Here is a 16,166-nt window from a genome sequence, read left to right on the forward strand (position 1 = left end):
GGAGATTTTCTTTGGCGGAAAGTTTCCCTTGCCCACTCGTTTAATCAACCGAGAGACCATGGTGAATAATTCAATTTGTCGAGTCAAACCAACGAACAAGGCTGACCATTCTGTTCTATTCTGTTCCGCCTGGGTTAACCCCACGTTAGAGATATGGGGTTCTATCAAACTGTTAAAAGACACCCGTGAGTGTAAAGGTGGCATGGCGAGGAATTAGAATGCACATAAGCCAAGGAAAACTTAACGAGAAAATTAGCAATCCTATTCCCCCACCCCAAATTAACAATAGAAACACTGTAAAACATGCTTTCCCACCAACTGACAAGTACACCTCAACTGCCCAGAGAGAAACCAACAGAACAGGTAATATCGATCCGGAATAAAAAAAATTGTTTATTTACCTCTCAGTTGTTGGACTTATTGAGCAAATCTAAAGTTAAGAAGTGTAATTGTTAAAATTCTAAAATGAGAAGTCGCAGCCTTCTACTCTCAGTGTAAATGCAAAATTGGTTCCAACTTAATTCTCATTTGCAAACTTGATTCCCTTCTCGATGGAGGCCTTGAGTTCCGGCTTGAGCTTTTCTAGTCCTTCTTTCTCATAGTCAGAGAGAGAGCCCAACCCAAGTACTTCTTCTACTCCATTCTTACCGAGTCTTACCTGCAAAGTGGACAGATTTTCCATGTAGGTACATGGAAACAAGATCAGTTAAATGATACCAACCAAAGTTTCACAAAGCTACTCTTGCGGGGTGCCAAAAACATGATCTTCTCTTGGGGGCTAACACATGAACCTAAAACAGAAACTTGAGTTTTATCTATATGATCAACTAAGTCGCCAGAGAAATTAGATGCAAAAGCAGGCCATAGACAACCTTGGTAACCTTATCAGACCTCAAAAAAGTGTCAAGATTGTTTCTTTGTAACGTTTTTCATAAAAAAAAAAAAATGTAGAATATTAATTTTATAGAAACATACGCAAAGATTCTGATTTACTTGAAATCAATAGATTCATGAGCTAATCAATCCTCTTTAAGCCCAACATTCTTCAGATATTTGCCAACAACTTGTCTTCAGGGGAGCAATACAAATCTGAAGAATTAAAAGCAGCTAACCGTACATCAATCAAGCACTAGTTTTTTTTACTTTCTTTGGTAGCCTTGACTTTGAATTCTTTGGGGGTCATAACATAGAAGGCAAAGGCATGTCAAGTATGAGCACCGCAAGTAGATAACGGCCTCCATAAACAGATGTTTGATGTGTCAATTTATTAGTGGCGGAACAGACTTATTTTCACTAGTTCGCCTAGATTGTCAAAATGTAACATGAGATTCGGTGCTTGCATGCTGTAAACTTTTATCAACTTATGCTATACCAGAAACAACAATGACTATACAGATAAAAGTAAAACTGCACAGTACAAGTAGTAGGAAATTTAAATTTAGAAGAAAAGAATCCCCAAACAGTTGCAATAGTGCTCGTCCAAAAACATTAGCCAGCTTGTCTCACAAAATACATCCTAATGATAATCTAGGAACGAAAGCAATATTGACCTCAAAATGCAAACTCTGGTTAGTAAAATGAGCAAAAAATATTAAAACCAGCTTTAACAAAAAAAAAAAAAAAAAAAATGAAGGTAAGGAGCTAGTTACAGAAACCCAAACTCCACTTATATATCTACAAGCAAAACTTGTAACTTAGATGATGTATCAGCCTGTAAAAAGTGTAGAGAAAACTAGTGTCAAAATTTTTTAAGCAAAGTTTTCTCTCAGCAGGTTTGCTTCATTTACCGCATATTTTTCTTTATTTCCACTCCCTTGATGCAGCATCCAACTACCAAAATTTGACACCCCATGCAGGTAAAATATACTATTTGCGGGGGTGCAAGTGAAAGTTATGAATGCTCATACAAACTCTTAGCTCAACTCCACTAAAAAATAGAACAAGGTACTACATCCAAACTTTTTTCTTATGGAAGGTACTCCATCTAGTCATAACTGAGAGCATGGAAAATGGACTCAAATCCATTCAATGGTTGGCTGAACCCACACGTTACACTCTAAGAAACTTTAGTATTTATAACTTATTCTTAATTATATCTACAACAGTGGCATTATAACCACTTACGATTTAATATTTCAGAAAAAATAACCTTAAAACGATATCAAGCAGAGAGGTGATCACATAGAAAAAAGTGTAGAGAAAGAAATGATACTTAAGCTGTCACATTTGAATATAGTAGCTAAATTAGAAAACAAATGCACCCAAGTTGCATGGATTTGAGTCAGTAATCTTTTTCATCTATCTAATTTAACAATGACATCAAATCACGAGTGATATTCAAACAACAATAGGAAAAAAAAAGTTAATTGCATGAGTTGTATTCTTATCTCTAGAAAATTGGCTTTGTTAGAAGATGTATTTGTGAAGAAGAAAATAAGTTGTGTTTCTCGTTGATGTTTTTCTGTCCCAACACTTTTTTCCCCCCCGCCAGTGAGTCTTCTTATTCCTTTGGGTACAAGTCCCTTTAGTTTCTCTGCCCTTACTTCCTTTCAAAGTTTTTCTTCCAACAAGAATTCAGAGAGTAGTTAGTTCGCTGTTTATTTTCTCATGCTGCATGTTCTTCAGCCACATGGTCCTGAGGTCCAACTACATTACTTGTTTTTAGGAGCAGTCTCCTATTTTTTATCTGTTTCTGTTCAGCATGAGATGCTGAAGACGAGAAGACTTGTGTAAGAGTTCCACTTCGGCAGGACTCCTAAAAGGATAAAATTTAGCAAACTTTCTTAACAGCCTGGTAGATGTCCAACCTCTTAGGATCCTATTTTTTCTCCTAGTTACAACGTTGGACATGCTTAGATCCAGTTTCCTTCTTGGTTGCAACAACTTCAAGAAACTAAACTCAACAATGAGTTTTATTCCTTGTCTAAAAGAGACTTGAAAGTTAGTTTCTGTTTTAAAAACTTCTCTACTACTTTTAAGAGCAGCAACTCCTATTTTTTAGGCAACTCTGACTTGTTCAAAAGTTCTCTACGTTCTTGAGAAATAAGTCCTAATGTTTAAGCAACTTTCTTGTTGTCTTCTATCTAAAATGCCCTTCCAACTCTTGTTCCTTATCCATTTTAAACAACTTCAAGAACTTTAATCAAATTAGAGTTGTGTTCATGCCTTAAATTCCTCTCACGTTCTTGTGTAGCAAGTTTTCTATTTCTTTTTAGAAAGATTTCTAAAAATGTGAAAGAATCCTAATCTTGAGTTTCCTCTTAGACATGTGCTTTGAAACGGGTAACAAATTAGAGTTTTTTTCTCCTTTTAGAATTCTTCTTTTCAAAAGAGTATTGCCTATGGTGCATGGAATTCAGAATCCAGCTTATTGCAACTTTCTAAATTTTGGTTCTCCTATCCTAATTATTATTTAAATGCATGTCATGTTTGAGTCTCTAGCCTCAGTGTCAAAATTAGTCTCTTATTTGTTCTTACCTTCTCCACGCAGTAGGATGAGTGATCTAAGTTAGAATCTGTGTCACAGAAGAGCACTAAGTTTCTGTTAAAGAACAGCCTGTGAAAACTCTATAGGACTTCCTCTATTGGCTTTTTTTTTTATCACTTTGCAATGCCCACCCATTATCCGTGGCAGCCTTATGACATACCTTCTTTGAAGAATTGAAAGGTGTACACACGTTTTTTTGCTGTTGTAGGAGTAAATCTATCTAGAGTCAATAAGCATGACCTTCTTCCTTGTCTTTGGTTTTTGTCACCACAAAAGGTGTGGCAAGTTAAGAAATCAGCAAGGCATTGAGTCTTTGTATCACTGCTTGGTAGATGTTGATCCACTTGTTTGTTGGAGTATGAGATTTGTTGTCTGGCTAGGAATAATCTTACTTTTCTCCCATATGTTATTGGCTAGTCGAGTCTCTTAGTGTCATAGATCCCCAGCTTGAGGGGAAGAAGTAGGAGTATAGAGAAAGGAGGTATTTTGAAGAGCCTACTATGAAGAATTCCACGAGAGGTAGTGAATTTTTCATTAGAGTTGGTGACAAAAGACAAGTTTTTAAAGACATTCAAGAAAGGAAGAAAATGGAAGATGAAGAACCAATGTGAAGGATCGACTGCATAACAAGTTGAGGTAGAATGAGCTAAACCTGACGAGTGTGAGCCGTTGGAAGACTCAATGGGACACTCCAGCTTGATGGGCAGTGTTAGAAGATATAATTTGTGTTTAAATAGGTATTTAGGAAGTGTTTTCTTACAAACAAATTATTTCTAAGGGTGAAAAGGCAGTAGGGGTATTAGTGTCTTTTATCAATGTTTTATGCTATAATAGGTGAAAAGAGGGAACCCTAATGATTCTTGCTTCCACAATTTAACATGAAGTAAATTCTTCTCCAACTCTCTCCCACATTCTCCCTTCCCCTCTCTTATAAGTTCATAAATTTTCACAGGTTTAAAACTTGACATTTCTCTACAACATCAACAAAGTATCACAAGCTCCAAATAATTTGATAATTCATTCTTCAAAAAAAAAGTTTTGAGAATTCAATGTAAGTGTTAGGCAAATACAAGAACTTTTGATTCAACAAGTGTTGTAAGAAGAGCTAAACCAAGAGGCTGGCCAACAAAATTGGCTCAAATGCAACCAAATCCAATCTGATTTAAAAATGGTACAGACCCTTTTTCCTTTTTTTTTTTTTTTAAGAAAGGATGTTTTACATATCTTTTTCCTTGGAACCAGACGACTGACATGGAAGCCATGTTGGCTAGAAAACCAACCCAGTCAAAAAATCCAGGTTCAATTTCTCTTCAATTTGGATTGAAGATTTTGAACCATGTAAAAAGAAGAAAAACAAGAACTTAATGTAGGGGTCTCCTTTGGGAGATCAAAATCGTTCACCACCAAACCCATCCCGCATGCTAAGATATAGAATGTAAATGCACAAATCAGAAAAAAAAAATGATGCTTGACCACCAACTTTAAGAGTTCAAGAGCAGCAAAATGTTCGTGTAAGCATTGTACTCAATACCCAAACATTTAGGGCAGTAAATTAGAGGTTATTGAATTACCTTAGAGGCAAAGAAAGGCAGTTCAGTGATGCTCGATTGCACAAAGGAGCATTCCACTACATTTGGGACACCATTAAGACCCTTCAAGCAAGCATCAGCAAAGATTGCTCCAGCATATCTGCGCAAACAGGGGTAGGCTAATCATAGTTAGTTGTGAAGTCTAATTTCTTAGCCAATTTATTAACTGCATTACAATGACATTGAGGCCTCTACTACCACATTCAACACCTATCAAACTAACATTCAATACTTTCCTTGATTGAAAAATAAAGAAGAGGAAAAAGAGAGGTTTATATAAAATGAGAATCCCATAGCAAGAAGTAATAATAAGAGCAAGAAGACTACAAAGTGAAAAAGATAAAAGACACCAGTGAGACTGATGTGACAAATACTCGTGCTGGATAACTAAGATTTAGATAGCATTACGGAAAGTACATAAAGTAAGACAGAAAAGAACATGCATATATGTAAATAACCAACCACACTGTAATCACCTGTGACATTTTCACAGTCCATTGACATGCAAAAAGAACAAAAAGAAAATTGAATGAAAATCGAACCAAACCTTCTAATTGCTCAACTAAAGGTATGTAAAGCAGAAAATATTCACTCATGCCATAATGAGCTGCATCAGATCTCAAATATAGATGGCAAGATAATCATCATTCTTTTGTCAATAAATAAATAAAAAGACTATCATCATTCTTTGAAGTTCAACAGGTACTGGAAAGGTAACAGGGTTCTCAATGACGTAAAAAAAGCAAACAACAGAGAGAGAGAGAGATAAATCTGGAGACTTCTAGACATTTGCGGCCATTGTACATGGTGGTCGTCTTAGAGATCATCCATTCTAGAAGATCTTAATTCACAATGCAGCAAGCATTAACATCATACCACTTCAATCAGTGAAAAGGCTCGGAAAGACCCAGGCAGATCTAAAATCTGACAATGTAATCATATCTGGCTTCAATGACAGCAAGTCCCGAGCAATTAGAGTCATCCCATTATAAAGCATGAAGGAATGTGAAGCTAATTGAAGTCAACTTCACTAGTTAATTTCATAAAATATATTATAATATTCTAATAATAATAATAATAATAATCCCCTCTTACACCAAAATTTCTTAGAATTTTATTAATTTTACCTAACCATAAAGGCTTTGGACCCATTTACATTAAAAACACTTTTAAATAAGCTAATTGATAGATATTCAAATATTTATTTATTTTTTAATTTTCATATTAGATTTTTTTAGAGGACATTTGCTTTTTTGAAAATTTTAGAGCCCATCTTTCACATAGAGCTCTTCACGTTCATCTCTCAGCCAACTTCTGCACTTAAAAAAGACCTCCAATCCAATTATTAATGATTGAAATAAAAATGATGTATAAAACATAGAAATATAATATAGATTTCTCTCCCTTTACTTGGAAAGGTTCCCTTATTATAATCACCAATAAGAACATCAAGAGGCACACAACCAAAATTTGAAATAAAAAACAACACCAGAATTATGCATTCAGATAAAAATTAAACAAATTAGATACACTGGTGAGTCCAAAGTCTTACGCCATGGAAAGGGTAGCAGAGCCTTTTCCAGCCTTAGCTTCAACAACCTCCGTACCCCCATCTTGTGTTCTTTTTGTAAGAGCCTTAATATATTCCTCTGAAAGATTGGCTTTGGGCGTTGCCTGCAATATGGAAAAAACAGAGACAGTGGCATGATTAACAACAGTAACGATGGAGTACAGTAATGATAACAACAGCAAAATTGACTCGATTAACAGCTGTAACAATGGAATACGGCAACGAGAACAACTGAGATATTGGCACGAGTAACAACAGTAACAATGGAATATGGCACAGAGCACAAACAGATAATATTAGAACATCTACCTGAGAAAAGAGTGGGAGAATGGTTATACCAGCATGCCCGCCAACAACAGGGACATTAACCTCTGTGTGCCGGAGACGGTGTAAGTATGTCATCCAACCAGAAAACAACAAAATCACATAAGAAAATAACAAAAACTAGGAGCAAAGCTGAGCATACCAGAAACAGGAACTCTCGCTTTTCCTGCATAGAAGGTCTTTGCTCTAACTACATCTAGAGTAGTTACACCAAAGAGCTTTTTCTCATCGTAAGTTCCCGCCTTCTTGAAAACCTCCGCAGCTATTGGAACAGTGGAGTTTACGGGGTTGCTTATCATGTTAACAAGGGCCTAGTTTGACCATCGTGTTAAAAAAAATAATAATAAAACTTCAAAACCTAAAACAATGCAAGTAAACATATACAAAGAAAAAAAATATTTTGAACTTCCGCTCACATGTGGGCAGTACTTGGCGATGGCAGTGCAGAGGGATTTAACAATGCCGGCGTTAATGTTGAAGAGATCGTCACGCGTCATTCCAGGTTTGCGTGGAACGCCGGCAGGAATGATGATGATATCAGATCCTTCCAAGGCTTTCCCTAGCTGATCTTCACCCATGTATCCTAACACCTGAAACGCAACGGCAGGGGTGATGAAAGAGAACCAAGAGTCTTCATAGATCATAAAGAAATATAAATTAGCACCTCGAGTAGGGTTTATCCAAAATCCTACCTCAGATCTGGTGTTGACGTGGCTAACATCGGCGGCAACACCAGGAGTTCCGGCGATATCATAAAGCGCAAGGTGGGAGACAAGCGGGTTCAGCTTCATAAGAAGGGCGAGAGGCTGCCCGATCCCGCCAGCGGCACCCAAGACGGCGACCTTGCGCTCGGGTGCCGGCTCCACAGAATAGCATCGATGAGATAAATGCGATTTAGCAGAAGAACCTGTCCTGATAGCAGCTAAGGATCTGAACATGGCTTTCCTCATTTTTTGCAGAAGTTACAGACGAGCTCGGGAAGACGAAAGGTAAGTTACAAAGCAGATAAAAAAATGAGGCAAGACCAGCTGAGCCTGCGCCTCAAAGTGACCTTTATTGGGCTTGGATGGGAAGTCGCACCGAAATGGTCGTGACTTGTCAGGATGGGGTCTTAACACTTCTTCGACTTCTCCGCCAGGCCCAGGCGTAGTAATTACGCGATCAGCCACTGGCCCCGTGGCAGGTCAGTAACACTAATAATGATAAATTTTAATAATTTTGAAATAATATTTATATTATTTTTTAAAATGTTTAATTATTAGTATGATTTATTGTTAAATATTTTAAAAATAATAATATTTTATTTTGATTGACGAAGAAGTAAAAAAATAGAAAAAGCGGTGTGGTGTCCCGGGGGATCACCGGAACATGTGGCCTAGCATTCCGATATAGCGGACACAGCACGGTGTGTCGGTAGCAGCCACCTTCCAGCCATTTGTTCTAATTAAAAACGAAATATGACAAAAAAGAAAAATAACAAATCTTTCGTGTGCTGTGACGGGTGTGAGTGAAAACTCGAGCATCGGCCAGTTTCTGTCGTAGGAATTGAGTTAAATTTTGGTACAATTAAATCAGCGCGTCAACAGAGAGAGGAGAAATGCAGGAGGACAGAGAGGGTAGACACTGTTGACGGGTCGACCTTGTCGATCTCTTCTTCCTCTCCTTGAGCGCTTCCCCGACCCAGCGAATTTTGTTTTCCGGTGTGTTTTTATTTTTTTCCTGTGAACGGGCCTCCTTCCTGCTGGAGACATGTCCCTGAATATGAAAACGCTAACACAGGCTCTGGCCAAGACTGCCGCAGTCATCGAGAAGACGGTCCAAACCACTGTCCAAGAGGTCACCGGCCCCAAACCTCTGCAGGACTACGAGCTTCTCGACCAGATCGGATCCGGTGGCCCAGGGCTCGCCTGGAAGCTCTACTCCGCCAAGGCCCGCGCCGGCTCCACATCCACTCAGTATCCCATCGTCTGCGTTTGGATTCTGGATAAGAAGGCCATCTCCGACGCCAGGGCTCGGGCAGGGCTCTCGAAGACCGCTGAGGACGCTTTTTTTGATGTTATCCGCGCGGATGCCTCTCGCCTCGTTAGACTCCGGCATCCTGGTGTTGTGCATGTCGTGCAGGCCTTGGACGAGAGTAAGAACGCTATGGCTATGGTGACGGAACCTCTCTTTGCCTCCATAGCCAATACACTTGGCCTTGTTGATAATATCACGAAATTGCCGAAGGAGCTCAAGGGGATGGTGCGCAAATTCTTATTAATGTTTGGATTGGAATAATCTGTATGATGTGATTGACTTCATTTTGCTGCTAATAGAGTATCGTAAATAGTAATTGAGGAATCTGAGCTTCGAATATCTATTGAGGTCTAATCTTGATTTGTCATAACCGTACCTAGTTGGAATGATGGGAGGACCCTATGGGATCTTTTCAATTTCTCATTGAAGGAGAAGACAATGGAACTTTGTGTTGACCGATTTTAGTTCTTATGCTCAAATGGTTTTCGTTTATTGATCGAGTGTCCGTGTTTCTTGTACTTGTATACTGCCACTTTAATTTGCTAAAGGCTTTGAATTTCTTAGTAGTAGCATCGGATTATCCTAGTTCTTATTTTGCAATAGTAGTTCCACAAATGATCTAATTCTTTTACTCTCTTGTTTATATTGAAGGAAATGGGGTTGCTGGAGGTTAAACATGGGTTGCTCCAGATTGCAGAATCCCTGGATTTTCTTCACAACCATGCACGTCTTATTCATCGGGCTTTATCACCTGAGGTTACATCTTGTTTCATCTACTTGTGTATTGTGTATGTTGTTTTTCATTATAGTGTAGGCTATATTACATTTTGGGAACTTTATATGTGCACACTTATTTAGTAAATTCATTCTCAGTGGGATCTTTGGATGTGGGGTTTCGTTGTGTGATTAATGTTAAAACATAAAAAAGAATAAAAAAAGAAGAGAACAAACAAATCAAGCAAATGCCAATTTTGCTATGCTTAACTACTTCATACATTATCAATTTTGTAAGAAATCTTGACCTTGATTTAATTTTTAATAAAGATGTTTTTTATATGAGAAAATACCAAAATCTGAAAAAAAACATGTTTAAGTGGTTTTGGAGTTTGGGAGCTTTTGTGTGAAATGTCCATGCATGTTGTTTTTATTTCTTATTAGAAAATCTTGCCATTGTCTTGGCAGTTGCTTTTGCACCAATTGGAGCAATTGAAGTTTGAAAGTTGAAGTGGGGTGAGTAGTCTGGTTTATTTTTATTTATTATTATTTTTTTTGATAAAGATGTAATCCATTAAAAAACAAAAAATTACAAAGAGATAGGGAGCAGATCCATAACAACAAGATGTTGAAGAGATGCTCCTTGTTTGGCAAGCACATTTGCTGCCGAATTTGCAGATCTCGGAGTGTGAGACCAAATACAACAAAATAGTGAGGTAATCTCTAAAATCTCCTGAAAAATTTCCCAATGCCTCCATGGCGGAAATGAAGTGCCACGACCCCATCCAATGACTACCTTGGAATCCCCTTCAATGTGAATTGGGCCACTACATTTATCTTTGAAAATCCGGAGCCCGTTGAGAAGACCATGAAGCTCTGCAGACGTTGAGTCGGAGATGCCTAATGGACCCGCATAAGAAAACCACTGATTGCCAAATGAGTCTGAAATCACACCTCCGAAACCTGCGATCCCCGGATTACCGAGAGAAGAACCATCAAAATTCAATTTTAAGTATCCGACCTCTGGGGGCGCCCACTCTTTCATAACTTGATTCTTGGTCCCCAAATGCATCCTTGCTAGATTGCTCCAGTTTTCACGAATAGAAGTGCCCTTGAAAGAACAAAAAGGTTTTTTTGTCAAGAGCCAGGTGGATATTTGGCCCATCACTTTGTCTGCTACATTTTTCTCAGATTCAAATTTAGCCTCGAACCGCCTCCTATTCCATTCATTCCAAATCCCCCATGGCACAAAACTGACACATGCCGATAGCATCATTTTACCGAGCCCAGGAAGGGGATACCCATAGATTGACTTGCTAAAACTAAACAAATCTGCAAAGATACATATTTGCAAATCGAAATTGCAAAAGATAGAGGACCAAACCTTCCAAGAATACAGGCATAATAACAGGGTATGGCTAGCGGATTCTTCTTCAATGTTACAAAGAGGACATAGCAAGTCTATTGAGGGGTGACCCCTTCTTCGAAGCACATCTGCTGTAAGGATCTTATTTTGGCAAGCACTCCACATGAAGAATTTTACCTTTGGAGGGCAACAAAGACGCCACACAAAGTAAATATCAAGCTCACTCTGCGTTGAGTCCCAACCATTAATGTGTCTGTATGCAGATGCAACTGAGAATTTGCCGCTTTTGTCAGGCCACCATATGAGCTTGTCTGCATTAGAAGGCCTCATCCTGACATGGTTCAAAGAATCCAGTAAACGGCTTGCTTCCATTGCTTCTACATCAGAAAGACCCCTTCTGGGATGGAGACTCAAAACACCTCCCTCGAAAGCATCTGCCACTGTTATCTCCCTTTGAGTGGAGATAAGAAATAGACTGCTAAAAGAGCTTCTCAATGGTTCCTGTCCTGTCCACCAATCGTCCCAAAATTTAAGAGACCTGCCGTTACCCACAAAGAATCTACAAACTGAGGAGAAATCTGGAAGAAGTAAATGAAGAGATCTCCAAATTGATGATAGCCTTCTCCGATTTCCCCCTGACATCCACCATAAAGAATTCCAACCCAACTTGGTACGAACCATATCCTTCCAAAGGTTTGATGAATTTGTGTTAAACTTCCATATCCACTTAAGAAGCAAGGCTTTGTTCAGTTCTTTTATTTTCGAATCCCAAGTCCACCTAATTTCTTAGGCAAACAAACTTCATCCCATCTAACCAGGTGATATTTAAAGGAATCACTCGAACCTCTCCAAAGGAATCTTCTTTTCAATTTATCCATGGTTTTGCATACCGATGACGGGCAGGGCATAAAGGATAGCGCATAGTTTGGGATGCCAGCAATACATGACTTGAGGAGTATGAATCTACCTGCTTTGCTGAGGAGCCGCCCCTTCCAAGTTGCTAACCGAGCTTCAATTTTTTCCACCACCGGGTTCCATAAGTTCTGAGAAATTCGCCCATGAAAGAGAGGGAGACCAAGATATTTTGCAGGTAGTGCAGTAGTAGAGCAACCAAATGAACTTGTCATCTCTGCAAGGTTCTCCTGGTCCACATTAAATCCTATGAGAGATGTTTTCCCCCAATTAACTTTCTGCCCAGTTGTTATTTCAAAAAAACCCAATACTGCCTTTATCCTCCTAACACTGTGCATATCTCCGACTCCAAAAATAATAGTATCGTTTGCGTACTGAAGAATCGGAATATTCAAAGCCCGGTGTGGACTTGTTGGAGGTAGCCATCCAAGGTCGACCGCTGAATAGAACATAGCGGACAGGAATTCTGCTACTATGTTGAATAGGAGCGGGGAAAGAGGGTCCCCTTGTCGAATACCCCTGGTTCCTTTAAAGTATCCACATACCGAGCCATTGAGTAGAAGGGAATATGATGCTGAACCCACACAATTCCAAATCCAAAATCGCCATCTTTCACTAAATCCCATTTTTTCCATTATTTCATCAAGCAAGATCCAATTTACTCGATCAAAAGCTTTTTCAAGATCAAGCTTTAGGGCGATTCTTGGGTCCTGATTATGCCTGAAATAATCCATAAGCTCGTGTGCAGCCATTGTGGAATCCAGAATCTCTCTCCCCTTTAGGAAAGCTCCTTGACCTCTGTGAATGACGATGGGCAGCACTGCCTTTAAACGATGTGTTAATATTCTTGCAATGATTTTATATGCACTCATAACCAGACTGATGGGGCGAAAATCCTCAGGTTTTTCAACACTTGCTTTTTTCGGCACCAATGTGATAAATGACGCGCCAATGCTGCTGTATGTGATGCCGTTTCTAAAGAAGCCGTGGATCATAGCACTTATATCTTCCCTCAGACGAGCCCAAAACTTTTTCAGAAAGTCTCCATTAAAACCATCTGGGCCAGGTGCCCTGTCACTCTCCATGCCCAGGACCGCCCGCTCAATTTCAGCCGAAGAAAAAGGAGATTCAATTAGTGCTGCCGCTGCTGGGGAGATGCGAGAAAAGTGAATGTGTGTAAGCTTCGGCCTGCTGGTACACTCCTCTGAGTAGTCTAGTTTATTATAAGTGTCATGAGGGATCTAACTCCATTCATGCATCCATTTTTTTTTTTTTTTTTTTTATAGATGTCTTCTTGATGAAGTAGGCTCTTTCATTGAACTTGCGTTATTTTTTTAGTAGATTTAATCAATAATCATACAATTAGAGGGAGAAAGGTTCAACCCAGGGGGGATGGAATCCCCAAATACAAGACCAGGGTGGGAAAGCTTCATCCTTCACTAATTTATCAGCAGTGCTATTGGTAGCAGGCAATGTGTGTTGCCAAATGATCTGAGCAGAACTACAAACAGCTTTCTTTTCACCTGATAGATATCTGGTCTTCCATGGGGGTGGAATGCTTTTCTGGAACCAGTTTATAATTAATTCTGAGTTCCTTTCTATAACAACTGGATAAGTTCTGTATGTATAATCTGGTTCCTGCTATAAGGAATTTCATATAGTAGGTCTTTAGGATTTGATCTGAAGAGTTTCTTATAACGCCACCAACACTTGTTGGCCTTGGGTTACCGAGAGAACTACAGTTGAAATTCAGCTTCAACCAGCTGTAAGGAGGATGGGACTATTTGACCCTTTTTGTTTTTTGGTGGTGGTGGTGGTGATGTGGTGCTATGGAGGTAGAATGCCAAAGACTTGCTCTTGTGATGAAATGGAGTGAGTATTACCTTCAAGAATCCCACCAATAGATTTTTAATATCCCTGAAAGTTTTGTTATTATACTCTTTTGAAATGTGCTATAATTACCTTCAAGAATCCCTCCAATAGATTTTTATTATCCCCGAAATTTTTGTTATTACACTTTTTTGAAATGTTTTTTGAAAAAGACACTTTTTTGAAATGTGCTAGAAGAATGTTGTTCTAGAGACTTTCTAGAGGTCTTTGCTTGTTTTGGTGAGGGGGCTTGAAAGATTTTCTGTCATCATCTTTGACATTGATTGTGTAAAACATGTGCTCATGTTGAACTTTGTTGAAATATTTGTTAAGAGCTCTTAGCCTTTTCATTATGTACTTTAACCCCTCTTAGGGCTGGGATATGTCCTGTGCAAGTAGAGTTGGATTGGGGCTATTTTTGGAAAGATAGAGTATATTTTTTTGACTGTGTAAAAGATGAGATATAGTATATAAATAGGGAGTTTAGTGACATTTAGTGAAGAGGGGCCTTTTTTGTATTTTTATGTAATATTTTTAGATGAGCAAAAGAAGAGGTTAGGGGTCAAGTTTTGACCCTTGACAAGGCTGCTCCATCTCACATAGCTTTCTCTCTCTCTCTTCTTCTTTTCTTCTACCTGTCTCCTCCATTTCTTCATAATTTCAGATGTTTATATGATATTAGAGCAATGAGATCCTATTGTGGAGGAGTCCTCGACATTCCATCTTCTTCTTTTGAACCTATGACCTCTGCTTAGAGAAATTCTTCACTTCCTCTTATTCATTGACCTTAAAAGTTAGGTTTTTCCTTTTCTTCTTGTGCCCGAACCTTAAGGTTGATGGCCTGTCTTATTAGTAGAGCAATGCTTTTGTGTCCCTAGAGGTTGTTTAAGGTCTTGTCCTAGACCTATGCCTGCGCAGACTGCTCCAAACCTATGCCATTGCTTGTGTTAGCCTTCTATCAGCTGAAAATTGAGTTTCTAACTGGTAATAGTGTTAAAATGTTACGATCCTATGGGGCCCAACCTGGAGTAACCTGGAATATGGGTGCCAGGTTGGGCCAGCCTAGTATAGGATGGGTTTAAGGGCCTAGTTTTCTATGTTCCATCAGTTCTGAAACTTTTGGCATATTGACTTAGGTACCTAACATTTTTTTGGTATCAAAGCAGTCCTTCTCTGTTACCTTCTCTGTCTCAACTGTTAATCGAATAGAAGATCAGTTTGGCCTGACTGCAAATCCGAAGATTTATTAGATTATTTCCTTCACAAGAAGCATATTTTTTGGGGAAATATTATACTTGAATGCTAGAAATTCAAGTATAGTTTTGAAAGCAACAAGTTTCAAGTCAATCCAATCTCTTTGTAAAGAGATATCCTCATCGGAGTCGACTAGGGTCCTGCTGTAGAACAAAGCAAAACCACCAGAAAAGACTCAAGGTGAGAGCTTTCTATATTGAATTTTATCTACTTCAAAGATCCATGAATTCTCTTATTGCTGCCATAATAACTTCATCTCCCAAACTGTTCCCCTACCATCACCTACTCGTCTGAGAACACTGACAAAAACCAGGAAGGCCCACCAGCTATGTCCATTCCCTCCCTTCTCAAACTGCCGCATAGCTTTCAACATCTGTGCTCAGACCCTGAAGAGTCCAATTTCGACCAACAGGACCCCTATAGCAATTCAGTGTCAGGCCATAATGGCGCCTTTATCTCCCTGCCAGTTTATCCGAGAGTTGATGGTACACATCTGGTCATCTACCAATCCTCTGTTGGCCAACTAACCATCTTCTCACACGCCTACCGAGGACCACAAGCTGGGTCACTCGGCCAGCAACACCTCAAACATCTTCCCCACTCTAGGTGAAGCCTCGCTGAACATCTGGCAACCTGCTGTGCCCCTGCAGAAACAGCACTCCCAGACGCTACCCCTTTTAACCCATACACTTTTCAAACCTCCTGCAACAGTCCCTTGTGGCTTCCCATTTCTGGAATGGAAAACCTTCCTCCTTTGCCACCTCATCCCATCTATCTTCTTGATCCTCATACAGACTTAGAATTGACCACTCCCACCACCAACCGAACCTCAAGGCAAACAATAGCGGCGATCACCTACTCGGACTACCCAGAAAATCTATCCCCCCCTCTTGCAATGTATCAAAGGAAAGGAAAATGACCCCAACGAAAGCTCCTCTTGCAACAAAGCCAGCCTCATCTCACAATAGTTCTTCTAATTCTCTCCTCTCTCCTCTTAACTCCTTAGTTACTAGTTTTTCACACCAAGGGGGTCAGTATAGGTTTTGCCCTGAGAATAACTGAAGA

The 16,166-nt window shown here is 39.2% G+C and overlaps 2 protein-coding genes across 2 annotated transcripts in view; one reads left to right on the top strand and one right to left on the bottom strand.

Annotated features, from left to right (window-relative positions):
* Positions 1-369: 369 nt before the first annotated feature.
* Positions 370-8,038, bottom strand: LOC137951343 (malate dehydrogenase, mitochondrial). Its single transcript, XM_068797938.1, has 7 exons — positions 7,663-8,038; positions 7,387-7,560; positions 7,113-7,281; positions 6,956-7,017; positions 6,629-6,750; positions 5,059-5,176; positions 370-658 (listed from the first exon to the last, which is right to left on the bottom strand). Exons 1-7 carry the CDS (start codon positions 7,918-7,920, stop codon positions 518-520), a joined length of 1,044 nt encoding a protein of 347 aa, XP_068654039.1. The 5' UTR covers positions 7,921-8,038; the 3' UTR covers positions 370-517.
* Positions 8,039-8,499: 461 nt separating this feature from the next.
* The window catches only part of LOC137951350 (SCY1-like protein 2 A), a 40,219-nt gene continuing 32,552 nt past the window's right edge, over positions 8,500-16,166 (top strand). The window contains exons 1-2 of the mRNA XM_068797951.1: positions 8,500-9,211; positions 9,638-9,742. Of these exons, the coding sequence (XP_068654052.1) occupies positions 8,720-9,211; positions 9,638-9,742 (597 nt within the window). The 5' untranslated portion in view covers positions 8,500-8,719. The remainder of the gene's footprint in view (positions 9,212-9,637; positions 9,743-16,166) is intronic.

The sequence above is a fragment of the Aristolochia californica genome, unplaced genomic scaffold (genome assembly GCF_029961685.1).
Source record: "Aristolochia californica isolate CCGP_79_NKW_82.1479 unplaced genomic scaffold, dmAriCali1.0.hap1 SCAF_1, whole genome shotgun sequence".
NCBI lineage: Eukaryota > Viridiplantae > Streptophyta > Magnoliopsida > Piperales > Aristolochiaceae > Aristolochia > Aristolochia californica.

Bases quoted from the DNA above. Each gene is read 5' to 3' on its own strand.
- LOC137951343 (XM_068797938.1), bottom strand. From the start codon at position 7,920: ATGAGGAAAGCCATGTTCAGATCCTTAGCTGCTATCAGGACAGGTTCT. The intron at 7,561-7,662 runs GTAGGATTTTGG...GTTGCGTTTCAG, and splicing joins ACGTCAACACCAGATCTGAG to GTGTTAGGATACATGGGTGA. The intron at 5,177-6,628 runs GTAAGACTTTGG...CTGTTTGCGCAG, and splicing joins TCTGCTACCCTTTCCATGGC to ATATGCTGGAGCAATCTTTG.